Source organism: Varanus komodoensis, unplaced genomic scaffold (assembly GCF_004798865.1).
Source record: "Varanus komodoensis strain SLA01 unplaced genomic scaffold, ASM479886v1 scaffold1, whole genome shotgun sequence".
Lineage (NCBI taxonomy): Eukaryota > Metazoa > Chordata > Lepidosauria > Squamata > Varanidae > Varanus > Varanus komodoensis.
In genome coordinates, this window is record NW_025335268.1 from 113677794 (window position 1) to 113692253 (window position 14460).

The 14460-nt window shown below is 40.1% G+C and overlaps 1 protein-coding gene across 1 annotated transcript in view; it reads right to left on the reverse strand.

Moving 5' to 3' along the window:
• SLC44A5 (solute carrier family 44 member 5) overlaps positions 1-14460 on the reverse strand; it is a 149568-nt gene that overhangs the window by 65505 nt on the left and 69603 nt on the right. The window contains exon 3 of the mRNA XM_044440965.1: positions 6809-6882. Coding sequence (XP_044296900.1) covers positions 6809-6882 — 74 coding nt within the window. The remainder of the gene's footprint in view (positions 1-6808; positions 6883-14460) is intronic.

Below are 14460 nucleotides of genomic sequence, written 5' to 3' on the forward strand. Positions count from 1 at the left end.
GAGGAGCCAGGATATGCTTGCACTAAGTGCAATTTGATGTCCTTCCTTAGGGAGAAGGTAAAGGGTCTAGAGGATGCCCTCATGTTCCTCCAGGAGATAAGGGAGGAGGACCAGTTCCTCGACATTGCCCAGGAGGTCCTCCAGGCCAACCAGAATGGCCCCTTTCCAGACAGCAAGAAGTGGAGGGGCCACTGAGAAACCACGTGGGGAGACATGGGGAGTGTTACCTGCAGGATGCTGGCACCACCCCCTCCATCATGTGGTGCTGAACTGAGGCTGAGAAATTGTTTTTCTCTGCTTGAGCAGGCTAAGGCTGCAGGTCCCCTGGGTGTCCAGCCTGCTTGGGAAGTCCAGCCCAGGGTCAGATGTGGCTTGGTGGCTGCTGCCAGAGAGGTGACTGCTGAGACACAGCCCCTATCTTTATCAGGTGAAGAGGAAAGCAAGTTAACATTGTCAGGGAATCCTTACTAAGGAGGATTCCCTGACAATGAGGCAGGAGCTGGGTGGGATCAACCAGGACTTCAAGGATTTGGGCAAGAGACTCAAGGGACTGAAGATTTAGATGGCTTTTTTCCTTGCTCTTGTGAACATGGTCCAACCAGGGAGAGGAGGGTTGCAGAGACAAATGAGTGGTTGAGGGCAAGGTGTTGGAAGGAATGCTTCAGATTCCTCGACCACAGCAACTGGTTCCTCACTGAGGGACTACTGGCAAGGTATTCACCAAGATGGGGGAAAGAACCTCAGAGAATGCTCTAGCAAGCTTGACCTGGAGGACTTTAAGCTGATCCTGGGGTGGTTGAGTCTGGAATCCACAGAAACCACTCAAAATCAGTCAGGTGAAGAAACAAGATCAGGGTCTCAGGAGCAGGGCGATGTAGGGACTGCAGGAGCTGGCATGGCTAATGCACTGAGGGTTGCTGCTATGCCAGGAAGGAAGGGAGGAAGAAGAGCCTGGAGGAGCTAGGGAATGGGTTTCATGGGAAATTGCTGGGATGTATGTACACCAACACTAGAAGCATGGGAAACAAGCAGGAAGAGCTTGAGGATTGCCTGGGAATGAGAGGATACTACTTGATGAGGACCACAGAAACATGGTGGGATGATAAGCAGGATTGGAATGTCAACATAGAGGGGTATGCCCTGTTTAGGAAGGACAGGAAGGGAAAGAGGGGAGGGGGTAGCGGAGTTTATAGTTTATCGTCCTATAGTATGTAAATTTCTATTGAATTATGTTATTTATACTTCTGATTTTATTGTATTTCAATTTTATGGATTGTAAGCCATCCCAAAATGCCAAAGCATAAGGGATGGCATAACAAAGTTTTAAATAAATAAATAACCAATGACTGAGGGGGGAAATGGATCTGGCCAAGCATTTAGTCATTATCTCCATCACTTTATGAGGTTTCACACAGTACATGATTTTGGAAAACTTCACATAAGAAACTAGCACGCTATCCAAGAGATTAAGGGAGATTTGCGCAGAAATCACAAGTACAGGAAAACGGTAAGTTTTAACAGTCCAGTTTAGCAGTTTGTGATGTCACATAATCACAAACAATTGTTTCCTGGCTTTTTTCTGCCAGTTTTCCATTTTCTGACTGATCTTTTAACTAGAATGATGAACCGGGGGAAAAAACCTCAGATTAACCAATCTGTTAAATCATAAACAGGTGGCTTGAAGGGCAACATGGAATCAGGAGCACAGGACAATAATGGGAACAGGGGAACCTCCGGTCATGGTGACGATCAGTCACTAAGTTTTATTCTAATACAAATAAACATATTGTATTTTTGAGCAATATTGTTTTATTATTATCAAATAAAACAGTATTGCTCAAATACCTGAAGGTGTTGGGAGCATGGAGACAGTCACTGATACAAGGAGCAAAAAGGCCAGACTTGCTGATTCCTGGTGACATGGAGATTTATGAGACATACATTTCTTTTAAATGTTTGCCATCTAGTGGTTGAATGCCTCACTGACAGCCTAAACCAGCCAAGCTTCAACCAGCACTCAAATCTATTAGACCATTTGATCTTTAATCTCCCTAAGAGCTCTCAAACTGGTAATTTAGACACAGATGCAGTTGGGAATGACAGGAAAGAGGGAGTTCGAAGAGGAGGTGAAGTTATAGCGGAAGGCAAGAAGGAAAAGATGATGGAATCTCTTAAGAAAATATTGGAAGAGAATAATCATTGAATGGAGAACTTAATTAAAGCTTTGAATGATGAGGGAAAATGTGGAATTCAAAATGTTTTTGCTCAAATGAAAGAGGATAATAAGCTTTACTTGAAATTGGAGGAAAAAATATTGAGTGTGCTCAACAGACTACCACATGTTGGGGATTACATGAGCAGAGCTGGCTGAAGCCAGGGGTCAGACTAAATGGTCCGGGAGGCCTCTTCTGACTCACTTTGTTTCTATGTTTCTGTGACTACAGGAAACAGAGAAAGCAGTGTTCGCAAACGCATCACAACTGGACCATCAAGCAGTCAAAATATCTGAGCTAGAAAAAGAAGTTATATCCTTGCAGGACTCATATCGTAGATTGAGTGTCAGAATTAAATATCTTCCCAAATAAGTTGTATCAGAAGAAACTGAAGAATTATGTTTTTGATTGGATTAAAGAAATGATTCTTGATATAAAATGGAATCAAGAAAACTTTGAAAAGATACATCAAGTTGGTTATAAGTGAGGAGTCAGAATGTTTCCAAGAGATGTTCTGATCAGTTTCTCAAATTATTATAAGAAAGATTTATGAAAGTAATGAGAGAAAATTCTGGCCAATTGAAATTCAAAGGAGCTCCTACTCAGGTCTACCAAGATATCTGCTTCCAGACATTATTGTTTAGATAGTCATTGAGATTAATTAAGACTGTGCTATTGGAAGGACAACATCAAACATAGCTGGGGATACCCAGTGTTCATTAAAGTTTTCTACAAGGGGAAGAATTATATAATACATTTGCCAGAGCAAGGCAAAAGCTTACTGATTGGTTGGGGACTGATGGATGAAGAAGAGCAGGGAAGTCAAGAAACCTTTCGAAAGATCCTGGCTGTGGTCCAGTTTCAAGAGCCAGCAGTTGTGAGAGCAGATAAAAAAAGATGGCTATCAACAAGAAGAGGAACAAGGAACAGCTGGCAAAATCACACCTACACCAGCTCCCATTCTGGTTGACAAGGAACAACTGGGGAAGAAGAAGAAATGAGAAGAAGGAAGATAGAAGATTGGATTGATAGGGAGAGGGTAATTTCAAGTTTGGGTGTAGGAAAATTCTAGTAGAGAGTTGTGATTGTTATAAGATCTAAGAGGTATAGAAATAAGAATAGGAGAGCAAGGTTTATTAAATAATATAAGGTGACAGAATGATAGAATGATATGACGGAGTTTATGGATTAAAGTAAGGGACACTGAATGAATTTAATAATGAAAACTAAGGTCAGATAGCTACTATGTAGTATGATGAACTTTATTTAAATACACTTAATAGATACATGGTAATATGAGAAGTAATAGAAGATAGGATGGGTGAAGAACTTTTGGAAAAGAGTAAAAATGGTATAGGTGATTTAGAATTGTTTAAAAAGTTAAGAGATAAAAAGTTACAAATAGTAGGGTAATATTAAACTATAAGTTTATGACATTGTACTTAGAGGAGTCTAATGATAAAATATCAGGTATTGAATTAATTTAATATTGAAGAAAAAAGTTAGTTGTTCTAAGAAGTTTATCTCAATATAATTCTAAGTAATTGAAATATAAGAGGCAGAAGAAGTTAGACAGGGTAGATATAAATTAAGCATATAAAGATAAAGACAAGTACACAATACAATTATTATAAAGGGAATAGAAGTAGAAACAATGGAATATTAATTAGTTCCAAGTAGTATTTAAAATAAATTATAAGAGATAAAGGCTCTTATAAGAGATAAAGAGAGATAAAGGCTAGGAGAGAGTAGGTGTTTGTGTTTGGGATGATGGGGAGTTTCCTGCTAACCCCCTTCAGCTTTGGATAAGGGTGGAGTGTAGGGGTCACCCCTGGAAGAAGAAGGGCAATAGGTTAGATAAGGGTGGGAGGGGGGATAGAGTTTTATTGACTGACATCTTAGTGTGATTTTTTATAGATTAGTATTTCAAGGACTATTCAACACCCACATGGACAAGAGCGTGGACTCTCTGCACAAAGCCTGAATGATGGCTAGATGCACGGGATTTGACCACTGACCAAACAACACAAGTGGCCAGGGGCCCTGCCAGGAACCAGTTGCCATCCCCTCCTCGAAGGGACAGCATCTTTCAGGAGGCATGACACCCAGCCCTGCAAGAGGACCAGAGAGAATATCTTTAGGGTGAAGCATTAGACAGGGTTGCCCTCTTTCGCTGATATTGTCTGTTTAGCTATAGAATTATTGGCAAATAGTATAAGAAATGATGATACTATAAAAAGTAGTGGAATTAAAAATAAAGTCAGGATTAACCTATTTGAAGATACCTTGTAAACAAAAGAAGACCCATCAGAGATAATGCTGTTTAATTGCTATCGAGAAAAAAGGGAGAAAATTAAGAGTAAATGTCAGATTAGAATACGTGATATTATTAAATTCTTAGGTGTTAGTATTTCAAAAAGTGCTCAGTGTTTGAAAAAATAATAATTTTGAGATATTAAAATCTGACATAAGAAACTTGCAGCAATTTAGGAAAATAGGATTACCATGGTTTGGGAGAACAGCTGTTTGTAAAATGAAAATTTTACCTAAGATTAATTTTTTATTTGGGATGTTTGCCAATTAGGCTATTAGGGAGAAAGTTGGAAGACTGGCAAAATATGATTAATAAGTTTTGTCGGTCTGGGTGTTCAAGGATAGGCTGGACGTCCACATGGTGGGCATGTTGTGAGCGGAGCCGGCTGGTGCCAGAGGTCAGACTAGATGGCCCGGGAGACCCCTTCTGACTCGCTCTGTTTCTGTGCTAATGGGGATAAGTAAGAAAAGATGGTATAAATCACAAAAAGAGGAATGACCAGGTATTCTGAATATTATTTTGCAGTCAGATGAGATAATATGGGCAGAAATGGAACAACAGGAGATTGGGGTACCTTTTCTAAACATCCTTTTTAAACAAGATGATAAGAAGGGTGTAAAAAAGGATAGGAAATCTCTTTTTTTTTAAAAAAAAAATTGCTACAAATTTGGGGGATGTATAGGGAAGAATTTATGGCAATCACCTCACCAATAATTCCAGGTACAGAGATGGGAGGATTTCCAGAAAATTTGAGGGATAGTTTAGGATAGATATTAAAAGAAAAACAAATATCCAGGATAAAAAATTGGATGGAGAAAATGGATTTTAAGAAAAGGATAATGGAATTATTTGGAAAAGGAGAATTATCTTGGTTGAATGTTATGCAATTGGAACAATGGACTAAAGAATGGTTGCAGAAAAATAGTAAGCATAGAGACCTTATGAAATTTGAGGAGATTGTGATGAATAGGTAGATGCATGGCAGAATGCAAACAAAGGGGAGTATAATGTTCTGAATGAGGGCTTAAATATTTAACCTGATCTTTTCAGAACTCACTTTTAATATTTATTTTGAAGAGTACGATGAACAAAATTAGTTCCTGATATTATTCCCCTCACTTAAAGGAGCTTTAGTTGTAAGTAAATGGAGCATTATGCTCTGGTAACCTCCTGGTTAGACTATTGTAATGTGCTCTACCTGGGGCTGCCCTTGAAGATGGTCTGGATACTTCAAATGGTGTAAAATACAGCTGCTAGGTTGCTGTTGGGGACCGGCTGTTACTCTCATATAACTCCAGACCTCCTTCAGCTTCACTGGCTTCCCATTGAAGTCTGGGCCCAATTTAAGGTGCTGGTTATGACCTATAAAGCCCTATATGGCTTGTGACCAGGATACCTAAAGGAACGTCTTTTTCCCTACATGCCCTCCCGCCCCTTGAGATCTGCAGCAGAGGCCCTGCTCTGGTAAGCCTCCTTGAAGGAGACTGAGAGACAGAACCTCTGCGGTGGCGTCCCGGCTATGGAATGCGCTCCCTAGAGAGGTCCACCTGGCGCGGTCATTATATGCTTTTTGGCACCAGGTCAAGACCTTTTTATTCACCCAATATTTTAATGTTTAAAAGATATTAATTACCGTATTTTTCGCTCTATAAGATGCGCCTGACCATAAGACGCACCTAGTTTTTAGAGGAGGAAAACAAGAAAAAAATATTCTGAATCAAATGGGCACATAATCACAGGGACATTCCCCATCACTTCCCCATGGGCTGCACATCTGACAGACTTACTGCACACACATATTCGCTCTATAAGACGCACAGACATTTCCCCTTACTTTTGAGGGGGGAAAAGTGCGTCTTATAGAGCAAAAAATATGGTATATTTTACTTCAGTCATGGGTTATTACTTTTATTATTCTTTGGGGTATTTATGATCTTTTATATTGTTGTACTTATTGAATTTTTTTGTAAGCATAGTGATGGATAGGTTAGAAATAGCCCAAATAAATAAATAAATAAATAAATAAATCCAGCATTGTTTCACCTTGTATTTTTTTAAAAATTAAATATACCCATCATTCTGATTTCCCTCCTTTAATTACAACAGCCAACTAATAGTTCATGCTTTGTTTCCAAAGTGCTATGTTAAATGAACACAATTCCCTTTAATTGGAACATCAATTTAATTTAAAGCAACATTTTTCTTGTTTTTTATATGACGAACTACTCTCCAATGAATAAGGTAAGCCTACAATGAATAAGATAACCACTTGTTTACTTACCCACAATTCCTAAAGCAATGTAACTGAGGATGACCACAACGAAGATAACACAACACAGAACATCTGTACAATGCCTGAAGATGGAACAAATTAAACAATTACAAGTAAGTCCAATAATACAACTGTGACTCAAAATAAAAATCACTTCTTGGTACATTGTAGGTACAAACAGCATCTTATCAGCACCCATCCACTTGCTTTCTATTCATTAAATCTCCTTTTCAAAGTCATATTTTTTAAAGTCAGCAGTTTAATTTAAAGAAATGACCACTCCAAGTGCCAATAAAATATATAGCAGCCAAATGCTCAAAAATGAGTAGATTATATCAAAAATCCATTGACTATTTGGGCAGAACTGCAGGTTCATATAGCTCACGGTACCTGGCTTCTTCCTCAGTCTATGGAAGTCATTAATGCTACAAGCAAACTTGAAATTATGCATTTATTTGATTTTATCCCATTTTTCTATCAAGGAAATGCCACTAAAGGTAGCTTACGATAATCAATAAAAAACTTGACTGGAACAATAATGAAGTAAATATATTAAAACACAATTAAAACTCAGCAATAACAGACAGATCAAGTGCCTGCCTAAATCAACTTTACCTGCCAGTGAAAGAGAGAAAGCCAACCTAGCCATTCTTGGTACAGCCTGGGAGCAGCCATCAAGAAGCCACCATTAACCCAAACCAATTGCATGAAAAAGTGAATCATAATGGACACATGTATTTGCCATGAATACAAAGGTGCTACTATTAGAGATTAACAATTGCAATCATAGGGCTATCCAAGGCTGTTGTTGAAAGTCTGTCAATACCCACAATTGATATGAACAGTTCAGTTGTTTTCACAATAGTTGGGAAAATAACAGGGATGGCCAACTTAGAGAAGAAAGAACCTGGAATACCTCTGCAGCTTAGGGGCCAAACCATTTGGTAAGTACATGTGTGTGAAGCAGAACATGCTCCGAAGCTCCCAGAAAAAATACTACTCAAGGAAAAGCAAAAAAGGAGCTTCTGACTGGCTTGGTTCCTCACTCTGTCTAATAGGCAAGGGGGTCCCCAATCCCTGGGACCCAGACCAGTATCAGTCTGTGGCCTGTTAGGAACCAGGCCGGGCAGCAGGAGATGAGCAGTGGTTGAGATCCAGAGTTCAAATGTTAGAGTAAATTTAAAATCTCATCAACGCTTGAATGACACTTCTAAATTAGAACCACAGGAACAGAGAAAAAACTGCAGTCACTGCATAAATGTCTCTCGTCTCTTGTTGCATTTGCCTTGCCTTTTTGATCATTCCAAGTACCTTTTAACTGCCTACCTCCTCAATCCTTCTCACTGCCTCCTTGATCCTTTCAGGCCCTTTTAACTGCCTGCTGTCCCGATTCTTCTCACTGCCTCCTCAATCCTTTTCCGCTTCTGCTTCACCATTCCTCACTAAAAAATTTGGACAGTAAATGCAATTTTCATTTTATTATACAGCACACTCCATATCCCCTTCATGGATCACTGCCTTGCTGTGGTGAAGGGGCTTGTGTAGTGCAATGAATCTATGAGCTATGCCATGCGGAGGCACCCAAGACTGACAGGTCGTAGCAGAGAGCTCTGACAAAAGGTGATCCACTGGAGAAGGAAATGGCCACCCACTCCAGTATCCTTGCCATGAAAACCCCATGGACAGGACCAAAAGGCAAAGAGATATGATGCTGGAAGATGAGCTCCTCAGGTTGGAAGGTGTCCAACGTGCTGGTGGGGAAGAGCAGAGGGCTAGTACTAGTAGCACCAGAAAGAATGAAGCAACTAGGTCAAAGCCGGAAGGACACTCAGTTGTGGATGTATCTGGTGGTGAAAAGAAAGCCCGATGCTGTGAAGATCTATACTCCATAGGAACCTGGAATGTACGATCTATGAATCAAGGTAAGCTGGACATGGTAAACATGAGATGACAAGACTGAACATTGACATCTTAGGAATCAACAAACTAAAATGGACAGGAATGAGAGAATTTAATTCAGATGACTATCAGGTATACTACTGTGGGCAAGAATCCCTCAGAAGAAATGGAGTAGTCATTATAGTCAATAAAAGACTCTGTGAAAAAGTACCTTTCTGGTTGGCCTGCTCGGCCACAGGCCAACCATTTGCTGGATGTATAATGCCCAGGAGCAAAACAGAATATGGCTTTTCGGGAGAAAAAAACATTAGAAACAATAAAACATGATTAATCTGAAGATGAGTAACAGCATATTATAGCTAGTAAGACCCAACCAGTATCTGAACTAAATCTTTAAGAAGGGTGAAAATAGTCTCTAAGATAATTTTTTATCTAAGCAAGGCAATAATAAATTCATTCTTGGCATCTGTTTTCTGCTTCTATTCAGTCTTCAAAAAAAAAAAAAAAAAGGAGTCAAGTCGCACTAAATCAACTGGCAGTCAGTTATGCCACGAAAGCAGGAAGCTGAATCCTCACTTATTTTGAATCAAAATGCATTATAGTTAAGGCTCTCAGTGTGTGGGACATTTATTTTATGCTAATCAAAGGAGAAAGGTTTTTTATTCAATTTAATTTGACTATGACATAGACAGGGAGTTCAGTCAGCCTGGTTGCAGTCCTCGAACTCATCTGGCAATCCTTCTGATGAGAATGTTTCAGAAGCAGTCTCCTATGCAAAGGAACTGCCTGTGATAACATGCTGCACCCTAGTTATAATGCCATTATATTGCTACATACTGATATTGCAAATATGCAACCAGAATGTGCTATCTCAACTAGTATCTGTTCAAGTTTCCCCAGTGAAGCACCTTCAATAATTTCCATGAAGAGCTCCCCCAGTCATCATCATCATACTTTTTATTGTCCACACATAGATTTTATATATCCATAGCAATGAAGATATTGGAAATGCATAAACTTTCTAGCAATGATACACAGGCTTCAACAAATACGGATAACATATCCAATAATGTCTATTTGAAAGTAGCATCTCTATGCCACCTATTCAAATGTTGAAAGTGTTCTAAAGTCCTTGATCTAATGCATTAGGGGAAGTGAGTGTTTATTCTTCCATTGTTTTATTATTAGTATTTTAGCTTTTAAAGACCATGAAGAATCAATTTATACTGACCATTTAATTTTCATAAAGCAGGCAAATAATTTAATATAATATTTCACTGTGCATCAGTGAATATTAAAAACTTCCAGCACAAAAAGCATCCACTTACTAACCTCCTCCCCCCCCCCGCCAAAAAAAAATCAACTACTGCCAAAACATATGTTTAAAAGAAGCATTAGTTGTATTGTACTACCAACAATTATCAAAATTTGACGGTCCCTCATTAAAAAGACACATGAACACACATGAAACAAAAGTTTTTGCTTAATAAGATTCAGTCAAAAATCCATAGATACAATAGGTAGATGCCAACTGATACACTTTGCACCACCAATACACTTATTTTATCGTGGTGCTCACAGTAGTGTCTCAGATTCTCAAAGACAGAGCTGCAAGCTCAGAAGAGGAAGTCAGATAGCCTGCTGCCCAAATCCAACACAGAGAAACTCATGCCAGCTCCCCCTCTATTGTAGGAAATACAGCCTTGGAAGAGAAGGAAGGTGGGCAGGAAGACGAGTAGATCAGAAAGGACAGAATATGATTTATCTGAAATATCCTTTAACCTCCTTACCTCTGAATTGCCCTTACTAGAGAGACTAAAAAGCCAAACTAGTGAAAATCACCCCAGACAGAAGAACAGGAACTGAAGATCTCTGCTGTCCATCCCACCCAAAAGTTTCACCCAAGCAAGGCTTAGGAAACTCAGATGGTTTCACGTTTAGTGTCATGAACAATCAACAGAATGGCGAAATGACTGCAACTTCAATAAGACATCTTGCATGCATGAGATAGAATATGTTGCAGATGGGGATCTGGAAGTGGCAGTCTGAGTGAAACTAAGGGGTTTTGACAGAGGGAGGGACCTGGCAGTGGGAGTATGGTATCGCCCTCCAGGTCAACTTGAGACCCTGGATGATGTCCTGACAGATCAGATTCTAAGGATATCTCAGGGGAGAGATACAGTAATTATGGGAGATTTCAGTCTCTCAGATATTAGTTCAGAGACTCACTCAGCGGTGACAGCCAGGTCATGTTGCTTCCTAGACACTATAGAGGGAGTGTTTTTCATGCAGAGGGTCCAGGAGGTGACAAGGGGGGGAAATATCCTTGACTTGGTCTTGACCAACAGGGAGAAGCTCTGAATGCAACTGATCACTCTATCATTTGCTTTCAGATCAGGGAAATGGGGATGAGCAGCAGGTCAAGTACTAGAAGCTGGGACTCCAAGAGGGCCAACTTGGGCCAATTGAAGGCCAGACTGGGGAAAGTCTCCTGGGATACTGGAAGGCAAGGGAGTTGAGGAGGGGTGGATGACATTCAAAGGGTATGTCTTAGAGGCACAAGCCTTGACAATACCTCTAGTTAGTAAGGCAGGAAGGCAAAGGAGAGTGCCAACATGGATGCAAAAGGAGGGATTAGATGCAAGAGGAACCTCTGTAGGAAATGGGCACTGGGGCATATAGACAAAAAGGGGATACCAGGAGGAGGAGGCCGATTGCAGAAGGATTCTTCGCAAGCCTAAGGCTGATTATGAGCTGAGACTTGCAAAGAATATCAAGAGCAACAAAAAGGGCTTCTTTCAGCATGTAAATAGCAAGAGGAAGGGTAGACAGGCAGTGGGACCATTTAATAAAGAGGAAGGGGATTCAGTGACTGTGAATGTGAGGGAATGTGAGGGAACAGGTACAGATGCTAAATGACTATTTTGCCTCTGTGTTCTCCCCAAAGCAGGACAGGGGAGATCCGCATGGAGGATCAGATGAGGCTGGGGACTTAGGGGCACAGATTAGAGTCACCTCCCTAGAAGTCAAGGAGCTCCTCAGGGCATTGGACGTTATAAAGGTGCCAGGCCCTGATGGGTTACACCCAAGAGTATTTCAGAAGTTGGTGGGGTTTGTCTCATGCCCACTGGCCTCCATTTTTGAGGCCTCATGGAGACAATAGCATGACAATCAATGTGGATAAGTGCAAGGTCTTGCACTTGGGCATACAAATGGGTGTTATAAGTACAGGTTAGGGGACAAGTGGCTGGAGAGCAGCACTTGTGAAAGGGATCTTGGGGTACTGGTTGACTGCAGAATAACCATGAGTCTGCAGTGTGATGCAGTGGTCAAGAGGGCGAACACCACCCTTGGTTGCATAACCAGAAGTGTGGCTTCTAGATCAAGAAATATTACTGCCACTCTCAGGGAACCAAGGTTCAATTTGGATTCCAGGAAGTACTTCCTGACAGCTAGAACCCCTAGGATATGGAATGAGCTTCCATGGGAGGTGGTTGAAGTCCTAGTGGTGAGGGTGTTCAAGGATAGGCTAGATAAACACATGGTAAGTATGTCATGAGCGGAGCCAGGGATCAGACTAGATGGCCTGGGAGGCCACTTCTGACTTGCTCTGTTTCTGTGTTTCTAAGCTGTCAGTCAGTAAAAAAATGTATTGCATTTTAGTTACATGCCTTTACAAAATTTACAAAACTAATTTAATCACGATCAATTAGCTACTCCCTTCAATGCCACCTTTGATCTAATCTTCATAGTTACCAAATCAAACAGAAACACTCCATAGGATACATAAGCATTGTTATCCAGTAACATAAAAACAACATTCTCGGTTTCCAAGTAAGCATCAATGGCAGGTAAAAATCCAGGCAAGAATTTATCTTTTGGAACTGTATGTTGCAGACAGAATCTCATGTAATGGGGAAAATTCTCTCCTACAGGAGAACCACAAATGCATACACAATGTTCTATTGGAGTGTGAGAATAGTGAGCTTCCAAAAGGGCTGTTGGCATGGTTTGAAAATGCAAAGCAGTGAAGGGCCCTCTGAGCTTATAATTGGGGTTGTTGGCTAAATAGCTAGATCTAGAATGATCAAATTTCATTAATTTGTTCCAAGGAGCTTCTTTAGATTTTAAAATTAAAGCTCAGTCTAGGAACATGTCTGAATTGTAAATCCATTCACTAAGTTGAGCATTACCAGTTGAGACCCTTGAAAGACCATCTAGAGTGGTATATCTTTGGATGATGGCTTTAAGAAAATCAAAGCACATAGAGAATTTAAAGTTTGGTATCTTGTAGAACTGGAACTCAAAAAGTTATTCTTTTTCCTAGATTTTATTACTATCAGCTGTGCCGGAGCCCTGAGAGTGGGAAGTCCCACATCAGCTCTCATCAGATATGCAAAGGAATCCCTGGGGAGGGCTAAAAATTAGTTTTCGATTACCTCCAGATTAGCGAGGATATCCTCTTTCCAACCCCAGAATTCAATTCCAAATAGGAGATGAGGGACAACCTTGCTTATAAAAAATTTCAGTGCCAGGTCAATCAAACATCCAGCCTTTGTATAAAAAAAAAGTTAAATTGACACTACCATCCTTAATGCTGAGGATTTATTTGTTGCCCGGTATGTTTTCCAATTCAGAATCTCCATGAAAGTGACTCCCAAGATATTTAAAGGAGCTGCACTATTACCGAGGATACTCCAATAAGATGTTTTGGTCCTGAAAATCATTACTTTTGTCTCTGTGTAGTTTATATCGAATGTATTTGCATTACAGTATTGCCCTAATTGAGTTAAAAATCTTCTCAGGCCAATTTTAAAGAAATTAAAACTGTATCATCTGCATATAGCAAGAATGAAATTTTCTCTTGGCCCAGGGAAGGTGAAAAGAACTGGTGGCATAACAAACTCTCTATTATTAATGCACAAATTGAATAAAGAAGGAGCAAACACACAACCCTGCCTCAGTCCTTTACTAACAGGAATTCTGCTAGTTAGAGAGCTGGAAGTTCCCACTCTAATTTGAGCAAAGATGTCTCTATGCAGCTTTTAAAGCAGGAATAGTGAATGCTTATCCATCTTCAGCTAATTCATTTCAGCTGACTTTGCTGAAATGAATTACATTTCATTTCAAAGGTAGACCCTCTGAGAGCCCATTTATGTCAGAGTACACCAATTGGTAAAGTGTTTGGCATTGACAAATGATTCCAAGGCCTTTCCAGAATCCCGCTTGAGCAAGGTGAATAATTTGTTCTTCAGCCATCCAGTCTGAACAGCAACTGTTTGCTATAAAGCAGTTCCAAAATATCCCCTTTTTTGTGTATAGGGACAATGATGCTCAACTTCCATCCAGAGGGGATCACTCCTGAGCTGTTAATCTGTAAAAACACTCTTGCCAACATTGGAGCCCACCACTCAGGGGAGGTTTTGTATAAATCTGGTGGTTACATATCCTTCCCCAGGGATTTTCTGGAAGATAATGAAGCTGTATAGCAACTATTTCAATGAAGAAATGATTGCCACATATACTTTTAACATCTGCTCAAAGCGTAAATAATTGTTAATAGGCCAGAAATTAAATAATACTGACTTGTGCTTGCCCTGCCATTTTTAGCTCTTGCAGAAGGGCCAGGTGGAGCCTCTTTCCATCTCTTTCTTAGTGCAGGCTTTAAAAGTGGCACTATATGCCAGAAGCATCTCGGAAGTTAGTGTTTCCTCATGTACTGAAGAACCATGTAATGTTCTGAAAGTAGCTGAATCTAGTGT